General features: G+C 46.5%; 1 protein-coding gene across 1 annotated transcript in view; it reads left to right on the top strand.

The window, feature by feature from the left end:
- LOC138301115 (F-box only protein 6-like) overlaps positions 1-18,646 on the top strand; it is an 88,818-nt gene that overhangs the window by 35,899 nt on the left and 34,273 nt on the right. Inside the window, exons 4-5 of the mRNA XM_069241245.1 lie at positions 2,543-2,638; positions 4,927-5,062. Of these exons, the coding sequence (XP_069097346.1) occupies positions 2,543-2,638; positions 4,927-5,062 (232 nt within the window). The remainder of the gene's footprint in view (positions 1-2,542; positions 2,639-4,926; positions 5,063-18,646) is intronic.

An 18,646-nucleotide genomic window follows, 5' to 3' on the forward strand; every position in this document is an offset into this window, starting at 1 on the left:
ATCACAGATAACTGATGTCACAAAAAACTGTAAAGTCAATAATAATCAGCAACTCAGGATCTGCCTTTTTATTTCTTTTCACATCAATGGACAAGTACCTTTTGTTACATGGGGCGCATGTTGGGTGAGTGATTATGTGGATGACTGCTGAAATAAGGAAGGCCATATTTTATGGACTGTGGTGCTTGAACAACAGCTGTAGCTGGAGAGGTATGAGGCTGGCTCATCTTTGGTGGGTGAGGGAGAGACACAGACTGAATACAGGCCCGCACGTTCTCTATTTAGGGCATATGTCCTGTGCTGCAAGGTGTTTACCTGCTTTTAGTTGTGCTTGCTCGATTAAATGTTTGTTTGTTGTTCCTTCCTAGTGCAATACAATATATAATGGGGTCTCTGACATATTGTGGTGAGGAACCACAAAAAATTTCTTGAATTGAGAAAGTGGTCTTGTCGTTTTTTTACTCATCCTAAATGCGAACAGTAGGGGAACATAGTTGTAGAGGCCACAGTTTTAGTTTTTTCAGGTTTTATTGGTTGTTTTCTTGAGGAGGTTGTTAATTGGTTTGCAAGTTGTACACTGTCCTTACTATCGACCTTTTTCTAGTTAAACAGCCTCACTGGATTAATCTAGTGGCCCATAAGGGTCAAACTGCTATTGCCAGTTGAATCTTAGATGGGACTTTTTGCATCTTGGATAAAATTGGGGAATGATTCCCTAGTGCCTTCCAAAATTACCTGACCAATACCCTTATGGTGCATGAACCATGCATTAGAACAAAGATGAATCCAAAACGTGAGAGCATGGTTTGAGAACCTCCAGGCCCCCGGAAAGTGATCCCATAATGGGAAACAACTAGAACAACCACCCTAACTATAGATGGTTAATTACTGCATAATATGATAGTCCCCAGTGCTAGATGAGCGAAATATTTGGATAAAGCTGGTCACACTGTGTAGTTATGGGTTCAGATTACTATCTCTTTTATGACAGAGGTGTAAATGCATGAAGGAGCATACGAAATACCAACATAGTTGCCACACTTTGTGGGAGTTGGTAGTCCAATGCCACCTGCCAGTGGCACCTAGAGGCTTTGGTGGAATGCTGGGCTGTCTGTGCAATGTCAGAAGGCTTCCTCAAAGCAAAGGGTTTGCTGGTTTCATAAAGGGTTGTTGATCTATTTCTGGGTCGTGCAATGTGGCTGGTGAATATCCTTGCCTCTTTACAGAATATACACTTTTTATGATGAGTATTGCTTATAGATCTGCAATCTCTAAGGTTTATGTTTCAGGACAACCTGTCCTCGTGGGGTCACAGTTCAAATGTGCATTTGCTTGAATAGGTTACTGTTAACATGGAATACCGCCCTGTCAAATGTGAGTAGCTCATATAAGGTTTTCAGTATTGCCCAGGTAGTGGCCACTTGTAACTAGTTGCGTGCTGTCTAAACTGATGGTTTTTGTTTTGTACTGTTTTAGAAAAGTTTGTTGTTTTATGTTATGTGTATTTGTGTAGTGCACAGCTCACCCGGGAGGGCATCCTAGTGCTGCAGCAGGATCTGTAGGGGCCAAGCCAAGTTCGGGGTTACTTAAAGAGCCACGTCTCCAATTTATTGCACAATTCAATAATTGAGGAGACTCTGATGTGCAGTAGTAGATGTATTGTCTAGTAGGGTCTATCAGCCACTCATAGTTCTATGTGGTAAGTATTAAAACACACTTGTTCTGTTTTTCACCTTTTTTCTGGACTGTCCATGTTATTGTGTTTTAAAGTGTCTGAAGGAGTGTTCACATGGAATATGCAGGGCCTTGTAAATTGTGTGTGATGTGGATACTGATTTCAGTCAGACCAGATCCACTGGCATGCAGTATTGTCAGGCACTTATTTAAAGGGTGATGGTGTTTCAGGAACATTAAATCACCTTAATGATATCTGTGTTATTAGATGGTCGTTTGAATTTACTTTTGAAACATTTGATTTTAGGCCAATTTAGCATTAGGTTCTTGCACAACACGTTAATTGTCTTGTTTCGGTGATTGGCTTTACATCTTATTGTGGCATCATGAGTTGATGTTATTTGTTTGCGAAATAGTCCTTTCTGTTGGTGCTATGTGTCGCTAAAGATGCTTCCACAATACCTACCCTGCGTCCACAGTAAAACCATAGTTTTCTTCTTTCAAATGGAGTTTAATTTTCCCTCACTTGCATATCAAACCCCATTGCCAACTGTACCGTTCCCCTATGCAGTCTCCTTCAATAACATAAACCTCCACCCTAGTTGTATACATTGTCTTTTTACAACTTGTATTCATTTATGTGTTTCGTAATTTATTAAGTTGCGGTATTAACAACTTAATCTATTATGTTCGCTTCCTTGAATTTTGAATACTGTGTCCTGTCTGTTGACCTAGCTAGTGCTTCTATTAACTTGTACCTCTCTAGTTGCTTAGACAAAGCGTCTGTGTGTGTCCTGGGACCGGCGTGAAGTGCTGTGATAACACCATGCCTGTTGTGGAATTAACTTTCTCTTTCTTATCTCTGTAGCAACTGTAAAAAATCCCAGCTCATTGACCTGAAAAAGGAAGGATATTGGGAGTCTCTGATGGACGAAGTGCAACCAGACATCGTAGTGACAGACTGGTGAGTTGGACCTGTATTTATCTGATGTTTAGGGGCTTCTTTGGGTGCTAAAAAATGCCTAATGAGCTGTTTCGGTGAAAGGGTTTTGATTCAGCTGATACGTGGAAGGTCATAGCTTGGAATGGTAATAGGGAAGGGTTCTGTTTTATTCATAAGGCTTAGGACCCTATCAAACTGGGGAGTGAAGCATCTATTGCACTGGTGGATGGGTTCCTCTGTCGGGTATTAGAGTCTGAGAACATTGGTTAGTGAATAGAAGCCTCCATAATATTCATTAGTCACAAGGCCTCTATTGAACTACTTGTATTGTTGTCTCTACTCATCTTTTGACTTTGACCTGTAATTTAGTAATTGATTGCCATGCCTAAAGATGCAACCCACACGCAGAACTTCTCCACCTTGCCTCTTTGTATCAAACCGTGAAGCAGCGCTTGCTTTGATCCTTGGGGATTTGCTGCCTAGCTTTCTCTACTAGCTTTGTCCAGGGACCATAACTTTCTTACCTAGTTGTTGTTTTCAGTGATTGAAGGGAACATTTTTCAACATACAACGCCCTGGACCTGACCATGCTATCTTATTTAGCTAACCTGGTCAGCGTCTGTGGGGACTAGGAGGTTGTGGTATTACGAAAACACTGCTCTTTGACCCACCTGCATTTTGATGTCCCAAGCTATCAGTCCTTCTTTGGAATGGCAACCTCTTATTGGAAATTTCTGCCCGCAGAAGGAAGGATATAAAGGCCCCATATTTGGTCCTTAGTTCATATCTATATTGCTTGCCTCCCTTTATCTCCATCTTCACTCTTACATTTCATGGTATCTGTGGCTGCAGAATAAAACACCTGTATACTTTCATTCTTGCTAAAGCAGTACATAAAACTAATTAAATAGCAGAACATATCAATGTAGTAGTGTAAGATGTCTGAAGGCAACGGTGTCGTCCGTTGACATTTACTGGTGCTTTTAATGCCAAAGACGTGACTTCAAAGATTAAAGACCCCTTTTAGAGAATGGCTCAGAATATAAAACTTATGTAAAAAAAATTTGCTCCCATTGTTAGGTTTTGCCTGCACCGCGCTTGCACTGTGGCGAAATCTATTGTAGTCAATAAACATTTTTTTTTTTTTTTTTTTTTTTTTTTTTAAAGGTACTCCGAGCCCGCCCATTGTTTACCTCTACTTGGCATTGGCTGGCTCCCACGTCCGTATACTTACCATTGACTGGCTCCCACGTAGGTCACATTTCCTTGCACCCCAGTTGGTCAGCAGCTGTTTACTCACCATTGTCTGGCTCCTCTCCTTGCTCCCGATTGGTCAGCCCTCCTTCAGGCCTCTGCTTCCTCCTGGGCTCGGAGTCTTCGTCCATGCCATGGCTCTTAGACCAACTACTCCTTCCGGTGGCCAGTGTCCTTCCACTGACCACATTCTACACCAACGTACTTTTTTTTTTTTTTTTTTTTTACTTTAACAAATGCACTCTGAGTGCATGTGTCTTTAGTCTGCTTGCCGAAGCCCGCTGTCCATGCTTTTCCCGAATTCATCCTCCACACCTCTGTTTGCTCAAACCTCCCTGCCCACCCCTGTTCTGCTTCCCTCTCTGCCCTACTCCCCCCTCCCACTGTACACCACCCCCCATGCACCCTCTGGCCCTCCTGTCTGCCAAACATGCATTTCAACTTTCCCTCCCCCTTGTTTTCACCCACCACCCCTCCCCCTGCCGCTCCTAGAAACACTTTACCATGTCTCCCTTGTATAAATATGTTGCAAAGGAGCACGAGCTGATTTATAACATTGCTTGAAGTAAATAAAAACTAAGCACAATGGGGGGGTCGATGCTGACCGCGCCGTAGAGCTTTACTTTTAGGTACTTTAAACTATGTTATGCAGCAGCTTGTGTTGCTGTGTAACAACTTTAAGACACTGACAACGTGAATAGGTCTCGAATAGGCAAACCTATTGGCTAGGTCAATGCTTGTTACACTTACACTTAACGTAATTTCAGTAGAAATTGTGCTTACTTGCCTGTTTTTCTTAATTTGATTGACAACTAGCTAGATACTTGTGGTAGATATGGGTATATAACAGACACAAAATAGTTTGTATGTAGATTAGGTGGTACACCTTCACACTAACCAGGTTTACTACCATACTTAACATCAGAGTCTGGATTAGGCCTTAACTCTCTGCTTTCTAGTAGTTCTCATAGCTCTTTGTGGGAATAGTGCTATAGTGTGACCCCGTTCTAGGTTACACGGGATAAGCAGTTACCTTTATTTTATTGGCCACCTAGGTATGCAGCAAGACATGACTGTGGATGCCGGTACGAGGTATGCGTGCAGCTTCTCTCCATTGACTACATAGTTCTACAGGAGTACGAGCCGGAGCCAGTGATCATCGAACAGTGGAGTGACGCTAAGTGGAGAAAGGTATCAATTGTGGGGTGAACATATGGAGGGAGGGGTATTGCTCCAACTCTGTCACAAAGAATCGTCCAGGATGGGCTCCCTTTCCACAAGCAGTGAGTTGTCAGTAAATTATACTTTTTTAGCATTCGATCTTTCATGTACTGAACAAATTAACTACTTCCTGTTGTAATCACCAACATCAAAATAGTGGTTGTCCGCTTGTTTGGTCCTCCTTTTTTTTTTCTTTTCTTCTTCCAGTCACATACGGCAAGGCCACCATAATCCTAAAATGCAATTAATCATTATAAACAGTAAGAAACAACCAAGACCCCAATGCTGTTGCCGAGTTTTCCATGAAATGCAAATATGTAATATGCTCAGCCCACTGCCACCTTCCCTCCACCGATATCAATCCTGGTTGAAACATACAACATAAAATGCAGACTTTAGAGAGCTGAGCAAGGACAATGGCAACACACTTTAAATGAATGGCCTCCAGCTAGTATCATCGCAAAGGTGAAGGGCTACAGCACTCCTCCTGTAATACCGAAGTACATAAAATGACAGGAAACCGAAGTCAGCCTGGGGCCCGACAAGGATTTCTAAGATGGCCATTTGGTACTCCATTTCACTGCCCCTGTGTCTCACATTCCGTATTCTCCAACCACTTGGTCATTATTTTCACCCCAGCCTCACTTCTTATATCCTTTGAGCCTATAAAGACTCACTCCCATACAATAAATGGGCAGACCTCCAAATTTCAAATGTTATGGGCTCTGTTTTTAACCAATCCGAAGCAATGCAAAGCCGAGCTGCTGCCACAGCAAGAAATATAAGATAGCTTTCTTTCTTTACAGCTCCGTTTTTTTCAGCTGCATCCGCTACCGCCAATAACACCAATGTTGGTGTAAGACAAATCTGCCCCTTGATGATGTGGCTAAGAAGCTGCTCCATCCCATGCAACAGGGGCTTCAGCTTGGGGCAGCTAAAAAAACGTGTATAATCTCGGCCTCCTCTCCTTCGCAGCTATTACATTTCCCATCAGAACTTCCCCACTTAGAGTTCTGAGCCGGGGTTTAATATAAATTAAATACTTTTTAAAGTGCTGACTTTTCAAACTAGCTATAAAAAAAAGCTTTGTCTGCCATCTTGAGTGACTCCTCTAGCCACAGCCCTTCTTTACCGAAGCGAATGCCCCACTTCTCAGTCTGGACTATAAGATTGTTTTTTGGGATATCTACCAATAGGATATACAATACTCCTATCCTTACGCCTGACTGCTTCTACTATGGTTATCTTCTCCATAAGGGGCCGTTCTCTCTTCCTATGATAAAGAAAATCCTGCAACTGCAAAAACATAGTCCTTTCTCTGCAGATTGTAATGCCCCTGCAGTTTCATAAAGGAACTAAGGGCCATATGTACTAACACTTTTTCCCATAGACACAGAATAGGTAAAAACCTTTGCTACATCTGGCCCTAAGTTGGGTGTGATCATATAAGTCACCAATCATAGTTATTCCTCGCTGTCTCCAATTATCCATAACAGAGCCTTCAAAGACAGAAGGGAGAAGCGACAAGACCGGCAAAGGGGTGTACAAATTAATCCTCCTAATGTGCAACCACAGTTTAACCTGCACCCACCCATATCTTGTATGCAGCCCTAAGAACCTTGAATCTTGTCTTTTTAAAATAGCTAGGTTCTATGTTCCTCAGCAGACATCCTTTAACCGTGGAGCTGAGAATCATTTAATAAATTGTAGGAGACTGCATAATTAATCCCCTCCGTCTCTTCTGTGATCAAGATACTCAAGTGCTGTAAAAAACATGCATAGTAATAAAGAGTAAAATTGGGTACCGTCCATCTACACCGCAAAAGCCCTTCTGGGTTTGGCGTAGCCCCACAGATTTTCTACTGATTACCTATAGCTTAGTCAGACAGTCTTTAGTAAACTCTAGTGGAATAGACTGAAAAGGGTACAATACTTTGGGCAGGATATTCATTCTTTTAAATACATTGCAATAGCCTAAAATATAAATATTTAGAAAATGTGTTCTTTAACTTTAGCCAACTATGGGCCATATTTAGCTCCGCTAATTGATCTAGTGCGGCAGTGATTCTAATCCCCAAATAAACTGCATCCAATACCACCTGCTTATCCCCGAGTGTGGTTCGGTCTGTTCACATGATCTGTGTCCTATCCTCATTCATTTTATACGCTGAATACGCCCCAAACTGCTTAGCCAACCTTTCAATTTCGTAGACAGCTACACCCGGATCCGTTGTGACCACTGGCACATCATCAGCGTAAGCAAATACCTTATAATGCTCCCCATTCTGATTAGGTGACTTAATAGCTGCACTTTCCTGAAGTTTAATTAGAAAGGGGTCAATATAAAGTGCAAACAATAGAGGTGAGCAGGGGCAACCCTGTCTAGTTCCTCTGTATACAGATTCTAAACCGCCTGTGTGTATCCTGGTGGTAGGAGCCTTATAGATAGCTTTAATGGCTGTTAAAAAGCCTTCCCCAAGCTCCTTCCATACCAAAACATCCCAGAGAAATGACCAAGAGACACAATTGAAAGCCTTCTCTGCGTCGTAATAAAATTAAACAGAGCAGCATCTGATGTACTTCTGCAAGATCGAACAGAGAGAGAACTCTCCTGATATTATCAACTGTCTACCTGGAATAAACCCATGCTGCCTTTTGGAAACTAAAGTAGAAAGGATCTTTGCCAACCTATTTGCTAGAACCTTGGCATCGATTTTTCCATTGCAGTTCAGCAGCGAGATTGGTCTATAAGAACCGGGAGAGAGCGAAGGCTTGTCCTTTGTCTTGAAGATTACTATATTAGCTGCTTCGCTAGAAGTTGAGTTTTGTCCTTTCTGAGCCACTAGGAAGGTTATTAACATGTTGTCGCGATTCTTGGAAGAAGGTTTTAAAAAACTCTAATAGAAGGGCATCAGGACCGGATGCCTTTCCTGAGACCAAGGAGGTCATGGTTTGATAAATTTCTTCCAGTGATATTGGGGATTGCAAGGTATCTCGGTCCTTCCTACTAAGCCTACATGTTTTTAGCTCTTCACAGAATTTCCCACATTCTCGGTGTCACCGACTGCATGTTCGGAATTGTTAGAATATAAATCCTCCTAAAAATCTCTAAAGACCTTGAAGACCTCTATTGGAGTTTCCAGCATATGCCCTCAGGAATCCTTAATGGCCTTTTGTCCCTGCAAACCACTCTTTGCCTTATTTACTTTGATAGCAATTTTCCAGTAGTCTAATATTCGTAACACTCAGTCCTGAACACCTGAAATTTAACAGCTGCTACTTTGCTGAAGTGCATATTTGCCTTGTTCTTCAAAACAGATAGCTCATCTTGGATTGTGCTAACCTCTTCTTAAAAGTATGGCTTGCACCAATATCCCTTCGGCCAGTATGATATCTCAATACACACCCTTGAGTTCTGCCTCTCCCTGCTTCAGCAGATACAAACTAAAGCTCAGTCTCCCCTCTAACCCCAGCTTTTAGTGTGTCCCATACCATCCCCGCAACAGCTGTATCCCTACTGATAGCATAAAATTGTTTTAGCCAGGCGCGCATATGGTCTAGATAAAGTGGTTCTGCTAGTATTTTTATATTGAATGCCCAGACCCCACGGGCCCTATTAAATCTGTATCGCTAAAGATAAGGGATTGTGATCAGATAATATTCTGGAGGAGAGTTCTATCTCGGCTTCTGCTGCTAACCTTGGGGTGAAGATGGCGGCCATGTGAGCCAGCCGGTCAGTTCTCTCCCGCTCACGCTCCAGTCCTCAGCATGCGTGGAATGTTTGCCTCTCTCTGACATTTTCTACCAACATGATTCCTGTTGTTGGAGTTATTTTTGCCACAAGCTGGGATGTGAAACTGTTGTAGGAAAGCTTTCACCAATAGCGCTGTTTGTTAAATCTCCCTACTTTCTTGGCCACATCAGTGATGCATTGCAATTTTGGCCACCATTCCTTGCACCGCGGAGCACGGATGCCGGCAAAAGGGTCCAAAGCTGCTGCTGCCAGTCTGGTGGCAAGGTGAGAGATAGCGGCTCGCAGCTCCGGTGCCCTGATGGGTTTAAAGGGGGTGACAGCTGGTGAAAGAGGCTCAGCGGAGACCGCAAATGCAAGAGCGCCAGCTGCCAGGAAGACAACTGCTGCACCACTCACAAAATATCTAAAGAAAAGGAGTCCGGCGGAGATGAGCCTGCCTCCCGCCACCACTGTGACACCAACTCTGCTGAAACAACAGAAGGCACCCTCAGGCAGTGTAGAGACTGTGGGTTCTTGGGAGCTGAGCACAAGTGTGAGTGGCAGTATGCCCAAAGCCCCGGTCCCTGTGGTTTAGAAGGACCTAGGGGGGGGGCCCTCGAAACATACGAGGAAGCTGACAATGTGGCAAGAGACTGTCCCACTCTTTGCCCTCAGACTCCTCTGCAGTGGTGCAGGAAATCCCAAATACTGAACCAGAAAGGGGTAGGGGCATGGAGGGGATTAGTGACCCTGAAGCATCTAAAGGAGTCCCTGCTAAGGTCTCTGGAGTGGACTATGTGCTGTCCCAATCGAGCACTGGCAAAAAGGGCCATCAATGCTCGGCCAAGCTGAAGCTGGCCCCTAAATTAGGGCCTGACTGTGATGTTGGGGGGGGAACGTTTTTCTCCCTCCAGACCAGTCTAGTTGGACTTGTGACGAAGACCCTGACGATTGCGGGAGGAAAAGAAGGAGAGGTGGACAGGCAGGCGTGGAAGACCTCGTGGACAGGAACTGGCTCTGACATAGCCACCCCTGAGGAAGATTAAAGCTTTGGGACCGGGGCAGGCAAGCTAGAATGCACTGGAGCTGGCACTGTTGGGAAGAAGAGAAAAAGTTTGCACTTGTGCTAAGGAAACATCCATGGCACCAAGGGACTTGCATTGGGACTACTCTTCAATCCCTTGCCTCAAGGGTCAAAAAGCATCAGAAGATACCTCTACCACCATGAGGGCAATTTCTTTGGAAACTATATCGGAGTATTATAGAGCACTGGGAGGAGACAAGGGCTGAAAGTCGCAGGACGCAACTAGCCTGTTGCAAAATGCAGAGTGCTATTCGCTGTGTAGTGAAAACTTGCTCTGAATTTGCTGTACAAATGGGGAAGCAGAAACGTGGATCTCAAAGCTAGAGGATGACGGTGTTGCACAAAGGGAGGCCGGTGATCTAATGAAAGATCACGTTTACGATACTCATTGGAAGCTTGCGGATTTGGAGGACCGGTTTAGGTGAAATAATCTTAGAGTTCTAGGCATTCCGGAGGGGGTGGAAGGAGGAGACTCTTGCAGATTTATGGTAGAACTCTTCAAGGAAGCCTTCAAAGACCTTGCTCAGTGGAATTGGGAAAGAGAAGTCCAAAGGGCCCATAGATTCCCCTTTAAAATAAAGAACAGGCTAGGGGTGGGTGGGGCAAAACCCAGGGCAATGTTGATTTGCATGAACAATTTTTTGTTATATGATGACCTTAACCGCCTGAATCTTAAACGCTCTGCCAAAGGGTGTGTTATTTTTTTTTTTTTTTTTGTCAGACCAGGTTTCTGTCAAGCTACTCTAGAAAAAAAGATGGAAACTCCAACTAATTTCACCGCTACAGAACAAAGGGGCCCTGGTGTTCTTGATGAACCCAGCTAAGCTGAAAGTAGTTATCAAGGACAGGACTCACTATTTTCCTTCAGAAGTAAAGGTTAAGGAGTTTTTGGATTCACTGTGACTTTTGTTACGCTTGCCTGAATTTTTATGTTTCAGATCTTGGTGGGGGTAAGGAGGTGTCAACTGACTCATTCTTCTAGTATGTGGCACCTTATGAGGGATGGGGTACCACTTGGCTCAGTGTTCAGGTTAAGGGGCATGGGGACTAGTACGAGGTGGGGAGCACAAATCCATTGTGAAATGGTCCAGGTGGGTCCTGTGACTTCTACGAGGCGGAGTGTGTTGGAGGTGTGGGGGAGGGTGGTGGTTTGGTTAGCAAGGGGCGAGAAGGAGGTTTGAGGGGGAGGTATCGGTCACATCAGGGCAAGGATATTAGTGAATGTACTGGATATGGGCAATGTACTCATCATAAAGCAGCTTGGTAAAAAATGTGATGCACAACCAGTACTGCTAATTACAGAGATAGCCCTTTTGGGGGTGCAATTAGGGATATAGTATGGGACCTTGCTTGCTTGCAGAAACCAATTCATGGGCATATGGTGCGAATATGCTCTATTTATGACACCTATAAGAGAAGGAAGTTGGCAATAGGTCTAAGATCAATGCAGGCTGACATAAGCTGTATTCAAGAAACCCAATCAATCAATCTATCAATCAAAAAATGTGTAGAGCGCGCTACTCACCCGTGAGGGTCTCAAAGCGCTGGGGGGGGGGGGTGTTCACTGTTTGAAGAGCCATGTCTTGAGGTTTTTTCTGAAGAGCAGGAGGTCCTGGGTCTTGCGGAGGTTGGTGGGAAGGGAGTTCCAGGTCTTGGGGGCGAGATAGGAGAAGGATCTGCCTCCTGTGGTGGTGTGTTTAATGTGGGGGACTGTGGTGAGTGAGAGGTCGGCGGATCGGAGGTGACGGGTGGGAGTGTGGAAGTTCACTCTTTCGTTGAGGTAGGTTGGGCCGGTGTTGTGGAGGGATTTGTGTGCGTGGATGAGGATCTTGAAGGTGATCTTTTTGCCTAGGGGGAGCCAGTGGAGAGCTTTGAGGTGTGGTGAGATGTGTTCATGGCGGGGGAGGTCCAGGATGATCCGCGCGGCTGTGTTCTGGATTCGCTGAAGTTTGCGCTTGAGTTTGAGTGTGGTGCCGGCGTAGAGGGCGTTACCGTAGTCTAGCCTGCTGCTGATGAGTGCGTGGGTGACAGTCTTTCTGGTCTCACTGGGTATCCATTTGAAGGTTATTTTCAGTGTGCGGAGTGTGTTGAAACAGGAGGAGGTGACGGCGTTGATTTGCTGGGCCATGGAAAGGGAGGGGTCTAGGATGATGCCGAGGTTGCGTGCGTGGTTAGCGGGGGTGGGTGCGGGGCCTAGAGTGGTGGGCCACCAGGAGGCGTCCCATATGTTTTTGTGGGGGCCCAAAATGATGATCTCGGTTTTGTTGGAGTTGAGCTTGAGGGGGTTAGCTGTCATCCAGGCGGCATTGTCAAGTAGGGCAGCGTGGAGGTTGGTTTTGGCGATGGTGGGGTTGCGGGTGAGGGAGAAGATGAGTTGTGTGTCGTCGGCGTAGGAGAGGATGGTGATTCCGTGTGGTTTGAGGATGTTGGCCAGCGGGATCATGTAAATGTTGAAGAGTGTGGGGCTGAGGGAGGATACTTGGGGGACTCCGCAGGTGATTTTGGTTGCAGTGGATTGGAAGGGTGGGAGACGGACTTTTTGGGTTCTGTCGGTGAGGAAGGAGGTGAGCCAGTCTAGGGCTTTGTTCCGAATCCCAGAGTTGTGGAGGCGTGTGCGGAGTGTGTGGCGGCAGACAGCGTCAAAGGCTGCGGAGAGGTCCAGGAGTATGAGTGCGACAGTCTCGCCCTTGTCGACTCTGGTTCTGATGTCGTCACTGCATGCGATGAGGGTGGTTTCCATGCTGTGGTTCTTGCGGAACCCAGATTGGGAGGGGTCGAGTGTGCGGTTTTCTTTGAGGAAGAGGGATAGATGGGCGTTCACTAGTTTCTCCGCAACCTTGGCGGGGAAAGGGAGGAGAGAGATTGGGCGGTCGTTGGAGAGGTCGTCTGGGTCAGCTTTGGGCATTTTTAGGAGAGCGGTGACTTCTGCATGCTTCCAGGGGTCTGGGAAGGTGGCGGTTTCGAATGAGCTGTTGATAATAGCACGAAGTTTGGGGGCAATGGTTGGGCTGGCTTTGTTATATATCCGATGGGGGCAGGGGTCGGAGGGAGATCCAGAGTGGATGGAGTTCATTGTTTTTTCCATTTCTTCGTCAGTGGTTGGTGCCCAGGTGGTAAGAAGGCTTCGGGGGTGTGTGAGGTGGGTTAGTGTTGGACGGGTGGGGGTGTGTGTGGTATGAAGCTGTTGTGTATGTCCTGGATTTTGCGGTGGAAGTGGTTTGAGAGGGCATTGCAGAGGGTTTGTGTGTGCGTGGGGTCCAGGTTGCTGGCTTTGGGTTTGTAGAGCTCTTGGATGATAAAGAGTTCTTTGCTGTTTTGGGAGTTATCATCAATGCGTTCCTTGTAGTGTGCTCTTTTGGTGGTGCGCATGAGTTGGTGGTGTATGCGCGTGGAGGTTTTGAGGGAGGAGAAGTTTGTGGCGCAGGGTTCTAGACACCAGGTTTTTTCTGCTTTGCAGCATTTGCGTTTGGACTCTTGGAGTTCCGCGGTGAACCATGGGGTGTTCTTGATGTTGCGGGTGGTAATGTTTTTTCTCAGAGGGCGAGTGAGTCTGCGCAGGTAGTGATCCATTTGTTGAGGTTATGTGCAGCAGTGTTGGGGTCGTTGGTGTTGGGGGGGTTCTGTGCCAGTTGGGAGTTCAGGCGTTCTGTGGGGATCTTGTCCCACATGCGGTAGGGGGGGTGGGTTGGTGGTGGTGTGTGGGGGGTTTGGCGTAGGAGAAGTGTACGCAGTGGTGGTCGGTCCAGTGGAGTTCCGTGGTGTGGGTGTAGGTTATGTGTTGGTTTGAGGTGAAGATTGCATCAAGTGTGTGTGTCCTGCTGAGTGGGTGGGGGCTGTGACCAGTTGTTTGAGTCCAAGGTTGGTGAGGTTGTCTAGGAGGGAGGAGGAGTTGAGGTCGTGGGGGTTCTCCAGGTGGAAGTTGAAATCGCCAAGGAGGATGTAGTCTGTGGAGGTGAGGGCGTGCAGGCTAATGGTGTCAGCGATGGTGTCACAGAAGGGGGGGCGTGGCCCTGAGGGTCTGTATATGAGTGTGCCTCTGAGGGTGGTGGTGTTGTTGATGTGGATTAGGAAGTGACTGTGTTCTGCGTTGTTGAGGGTGTCGAGGGTGTTGGTGGTGACTTTGATGGTGTCTCTGTGCAGGATGGCAATGCCACCTCCTGGTTTGTTAAGGCAGTCTTTTCGTTGGAGTTTGTAGCCCTCAGGGGTGGCGGTAGCAATGTCGGGCTCGGATGAGAGGTTTGTCCAGGTTTCCGTGAGGAAGACGATATCAGGTGAGTGTGATGAGGTCCCAGAGTTCTATGGCATGTTTGTGTAGGGAGCGTGTGTTTAGTAGCAGGCAGTTGAGGCGGTTGCGTGGGGTGTGGTTGTTGTGTTGTGGCACAGTGTTGTTGAGGGTGCTTGTGGTGTTGCTGTGGGTTGTGGTGGTGTTGGCGTGGGGTGTGTTCAGGTTGTGGGGCTTATTAGTGGGTGCGGGGGCTGTGTGGGAGGTAGTTGTGTAGGTTGTTGTGTTTGGTGTTGGGGGCGCTGGGGTTGGTGTGGGGCATGTGGGTGTTGGGGGTGTGAGAGGTGGAGCAGGAGAATAGGCAGGTGTAGCAGGTGAAGCAGCCCTGTGTGTGTGTGTGGGGCTGGTTTAGATGCAGGCGGGGCGCGTTCCGGGGTTGAGGGTGTGTGAGGAGTAGTGTTGTCTGGGGGGATCCTGGCTGGGGGGACCAGGGGGACTGGCGCTGGGCGTGGTCCATATGTGGACGGGCTTGCCTCTGGCACGCCCGCTGCGCGCGACTGCCATTAAGAGGGGGAGGTGGGAGGGAGGAGCAGCTGGGAGGTGGGAGGGGAAAGCGAATGGGGGCGCGAGGGGTGCGGGCCGCAGGGACGCAGCGGCAGGGAAGGCAGACAGATCGGCTCAGGGAGAGCCCGAGGAGGAGCGCACAAGGGGCAAAATGGCACAAGAAACGCCAGGAGGAACAGTGAAAACCGGCACAAAACAACGATGGAAGCAGTAATAGTAAGGCACAATGAGTACGATGGAAAAAAACAGTAACAGAACAGCAATTAACAGAACTAGTGACGCTTACCAGAAGCCACGGGATCAGCAGCGTGGGCAGGGGTCAGGGACACGGTACAGCTGGGTGGTGCTGTAGGCGCGGGGGAGCGAGCTCCGGCCAAACAGGTCAGGGGTCACTCACCCGCGTTGTGCAGCGACCGCCATTAAGAGGGGGAGGTGGGAGGGAGGAGCAGCTGGGAGGCGGGAGGGGAAAGCGAATGGGGGCGCGAGGGGGGCGGGGTCGCAGGGACGCAGCGGCAGGGAAGGCAGACGGATCGGCTCAGGGAGAGCCCGAGGAGGAGCGCACAAGGGGCGAAATGGCACAAGAAACGCCAGGAGGAACGGCAAAAACAGGCACAAAACAACGATGGAAGCAGTAATAGTGAGGCACAATGAGTACGATGGAAAAAAACTGTAACAGTACAGCAATTAACAAGACTAGTGACGCTAGTGACCCACATCCCTTGGGGAAGACAGGAAGTTTTTAGGAACCTATGGCTAACACTTTTAGCTTGCACGCAGCAGAGTGTAATAACCCGGGTGTAGCAGTTCTGGCCAAGAGTTCTACCTGTGTGTCAGGCCACCCCCTAGTGGACAAAGGTGGTTGCTGGGTCGTTCTGGAGTGTAATATGGGAGTGGCCAGGTTTATTCTCTGTACTATTTATGGGTTAAATTTTGATGAAGCCGAAGTGTTGGATGTCTTAAATCTTGAATTAGCCTCATGGCCCCTCCCACTAGTACTTAGTGGGGATTTCAACATCCATCTTGAGGTAAATAACGGCTCAACGGGGGCTGGCAGCTATCAGGGAAGAAAACCAGAGGTTTTCAGGGCCTTGAAAAGCTTAATAAGGGAACATGCTCTTATTGACATTTGGGAAAAGCATAAAGCCTCTGATCCTGGCTACACTTATTATTATTCCTCTCCGCATAATCAACTTGAATGTCTTGGCTGTTTCTTTACTTCTTCGTTGTTTGGTCCTTATTCTGTTCTTCAAGGATTTGCTAAACTTAGGCGCCACCCTGAAGATCAGCTACACCACTCATTGCAGAAAAAAAACTTTGGATAGTTGCCTTCTCTAGTTATACTATCTTTATAAAAATCCCTTGTTTCTGCCTCTGACAAAGGGCTTATATGCTCTAGATGGCTCTTTCTTTCTGAGAACCCGTTCTATATATTTTCAAAATGAATTTGCCTAGTCTATGTGTGTGCAGGACGTTTGACTTGAAGCACAGTGCTATTTTTAAGAGACTGTTAGAAATTGGGCTACTGATTGAGGGGGGTAACACCCTACTCAAGCAGCAACCATAGCTTCTGTTAGGATGAAAATTAACCTGTACTTAACTGTCTGATAGCATGGCACAAAGCAGTCATGCTTAACTTAGAGGCAATGTGTAAAGTATTTATACAGCACTTCAAATGTTAATAAAGTGAAAACACAACACAAGAAAAATTCCCCACCAATTTAGAAAAATAGAGTAAAATATAATAAATAATTTAGGCTGAAACAACAAAAAAACAATCAGTAGAACCGAAGAAAAGTAGTTTTGAAGATTTAAGGAAAAATAACACCAAAAAGCACAAAGTGCCAGTTGCGGCTATCTGGTAGTGTGAAACAAGGTGAAAGTCACAAGTTCAGGCCGACCGCGATGTAGTGTGGGCTGGATTCAAGGAACAGGTTAGTCCAGCCCAAAAGAGTGACCATCAGTGTCCAGCACTAAGAGTTCCGTTCAAGGAGAAAGGGGCAGTGGGGAGCAGAGAGTGCAACACAGATGGTAGTGCGAAGAGCAGGCTGGACGTCACGGACGGTCTTCGATGTAGCTCCAAGTTCCTGTCAGTGTCGTGGACAGTCGTTGCTGGAGGTATGTGTGGGCGCGCACCACAAGCTGTTGATGCTGTAGCACAAGGTGCAGATCTCACACTTGTGGCGTCGTTGGTGGTCACTGTAGCGCAAAGTCAGGTTTGCTGGAACTTTGCATTGGTGGGCGGCGCAGGCGGCATCATCTTGGAGTGAACGGACCCATTCAAATTTCGAAGAGCCCAAAAACGTCAGGGGAACTTAGCTCAGAGCACACCAAGTTTCCAGTACCTGGAGCTGAAGGGCATCACTTGAGGGTCAGGAACTCACTTCAGCAGAGGCCAGCAGGGCTCAGGCAGTTCCAGTTGCAGGTCCATGTAGCAGGTCTGCTGGGCAGGTGGAGGGAGCCTCTGAAGCTTATGTCCCTGTAGCTCAGAACAGGAGGCCCTTAAATTCCCTTCCACCTGGGATGAACGATGCAGGTCCAGTCTTGATTCTCAGCAAGCAGGGCAGCAGAATAGCAGGGCAACAGAGTGCCAGTCCTTCTTGGCAGCAAAGCAACACAGCAATAATTCTGTGGTATCCGTGGGTCCAGGAGTGTATTGAAAAGTTTGAAGTCCAGTATTTATACCTGATATCCACTTTGAAGTAGGAGAATCTTCTAGAGGTTTCCACCCCAAGAGGTGCTTGGAATTTCCTGCTTCCCTGTCCCAGCCCCATATTGTCTGGGTTCACAATAGACTAGTGTCAAACCCCTATGTAAGAGTTCTCAGGCAGGGCCTTTGTGATGTGCAAGTGACAGCTCGTCCTCCTCCTTGTTAACTCATCCTGGCCTATCATGCCATCGCCTAGCTTCTCTTTGTCTCACTGTCTGGGAGCAGTACACAAAGAACAAATGCCAACTACACCTAGTCCTGTATCCCAGGATACAGGCAGTAGACACCAAATGATTGAAACAGGAAAATGCCAACATTCTAAAGGTGGCATTTTCAGAGTTGTGACTAAAACGCCTATATCCCATCCCTTGCAAGAGATTTTGACCTGTGTGACTGCATACAACTGCACAGGTGTAAATGGATTTACACCTGCCAAATATCCTTTGTGAAATCACAGCAGGCTTAAATCTAGCCAATTACAGCCTTAAATGTATGCTTGTGGCCGAAAATACTTTGGTGAGTAGTGTCCTTTATTTTTTGCTTTTATGAGTGTTGAAGCTTGCTAATTGTATTGGAGAGCTTTCTGTTTTATACAGTTTTGTTATATTTGTATATTCTTAAATTGTGGATTTTTTTTTTCATGGATTTTTTTTTTACATTTAAATATTATTAACATTTCGAACCAAATCATGCGCTTAAAAAGCTTAATAAAATTCTGGGTGTCCAAGTTGCAGTTGGCCCACCACACATGATACCCTAATTGTCCTGTTCTCACCCCTTCCACCCCCACTAATCTCACTTTGGGTAGTCCCTGACTTAAAAAGTCTGACATCCCCTCAAAATAGTAGGGGCTATATGACAAGTCCATGTTTGGGACGCTTGGTCGAACTCCACATTTTCGGGATTACTGCTTCTAATGTAATCTGGTTTGCCATGCTGGGTTAAGGAAATGGTGAAACTCATGGGTGCATCAATGGAATGTATATTTTGGTTGTGCGCAACAATAGTAGTGTGGTATGGGTAAGACTTAGCCACAATACTGCTGCCCAGAGCCTTCCTAACTCTTCTGACAAATGAGATCTCCGCCAGTTTCTCTGTAATTCCAAAACCCTGTTGAGTCTTTACGGGTTTGTCACAGATTAAAACGATTTGAAATCTTGCCCCACATGGCAGGTCAAATTGTGTGACTCATTTCCTGCATGTTCATTGGCCTTCTTGTGTGCGAATCCAATTCTTCTTTCCTT

This window comes from Pleurodeles waltl, chromosome 6, assembly GCF_031143425.1.
Source record: "Pleurodeles waltl isolate 20211129_DDA chromosome 6, aPleWal1.hap1.20221129, whole genome shotgun sequence".
Classification (NCBI taxonomy): Eukaryota; Metazoa; Chordata; class Amphibia; order Caudata; family Salamandridae; genus Pleurodeles; species Pleurodeles waltl.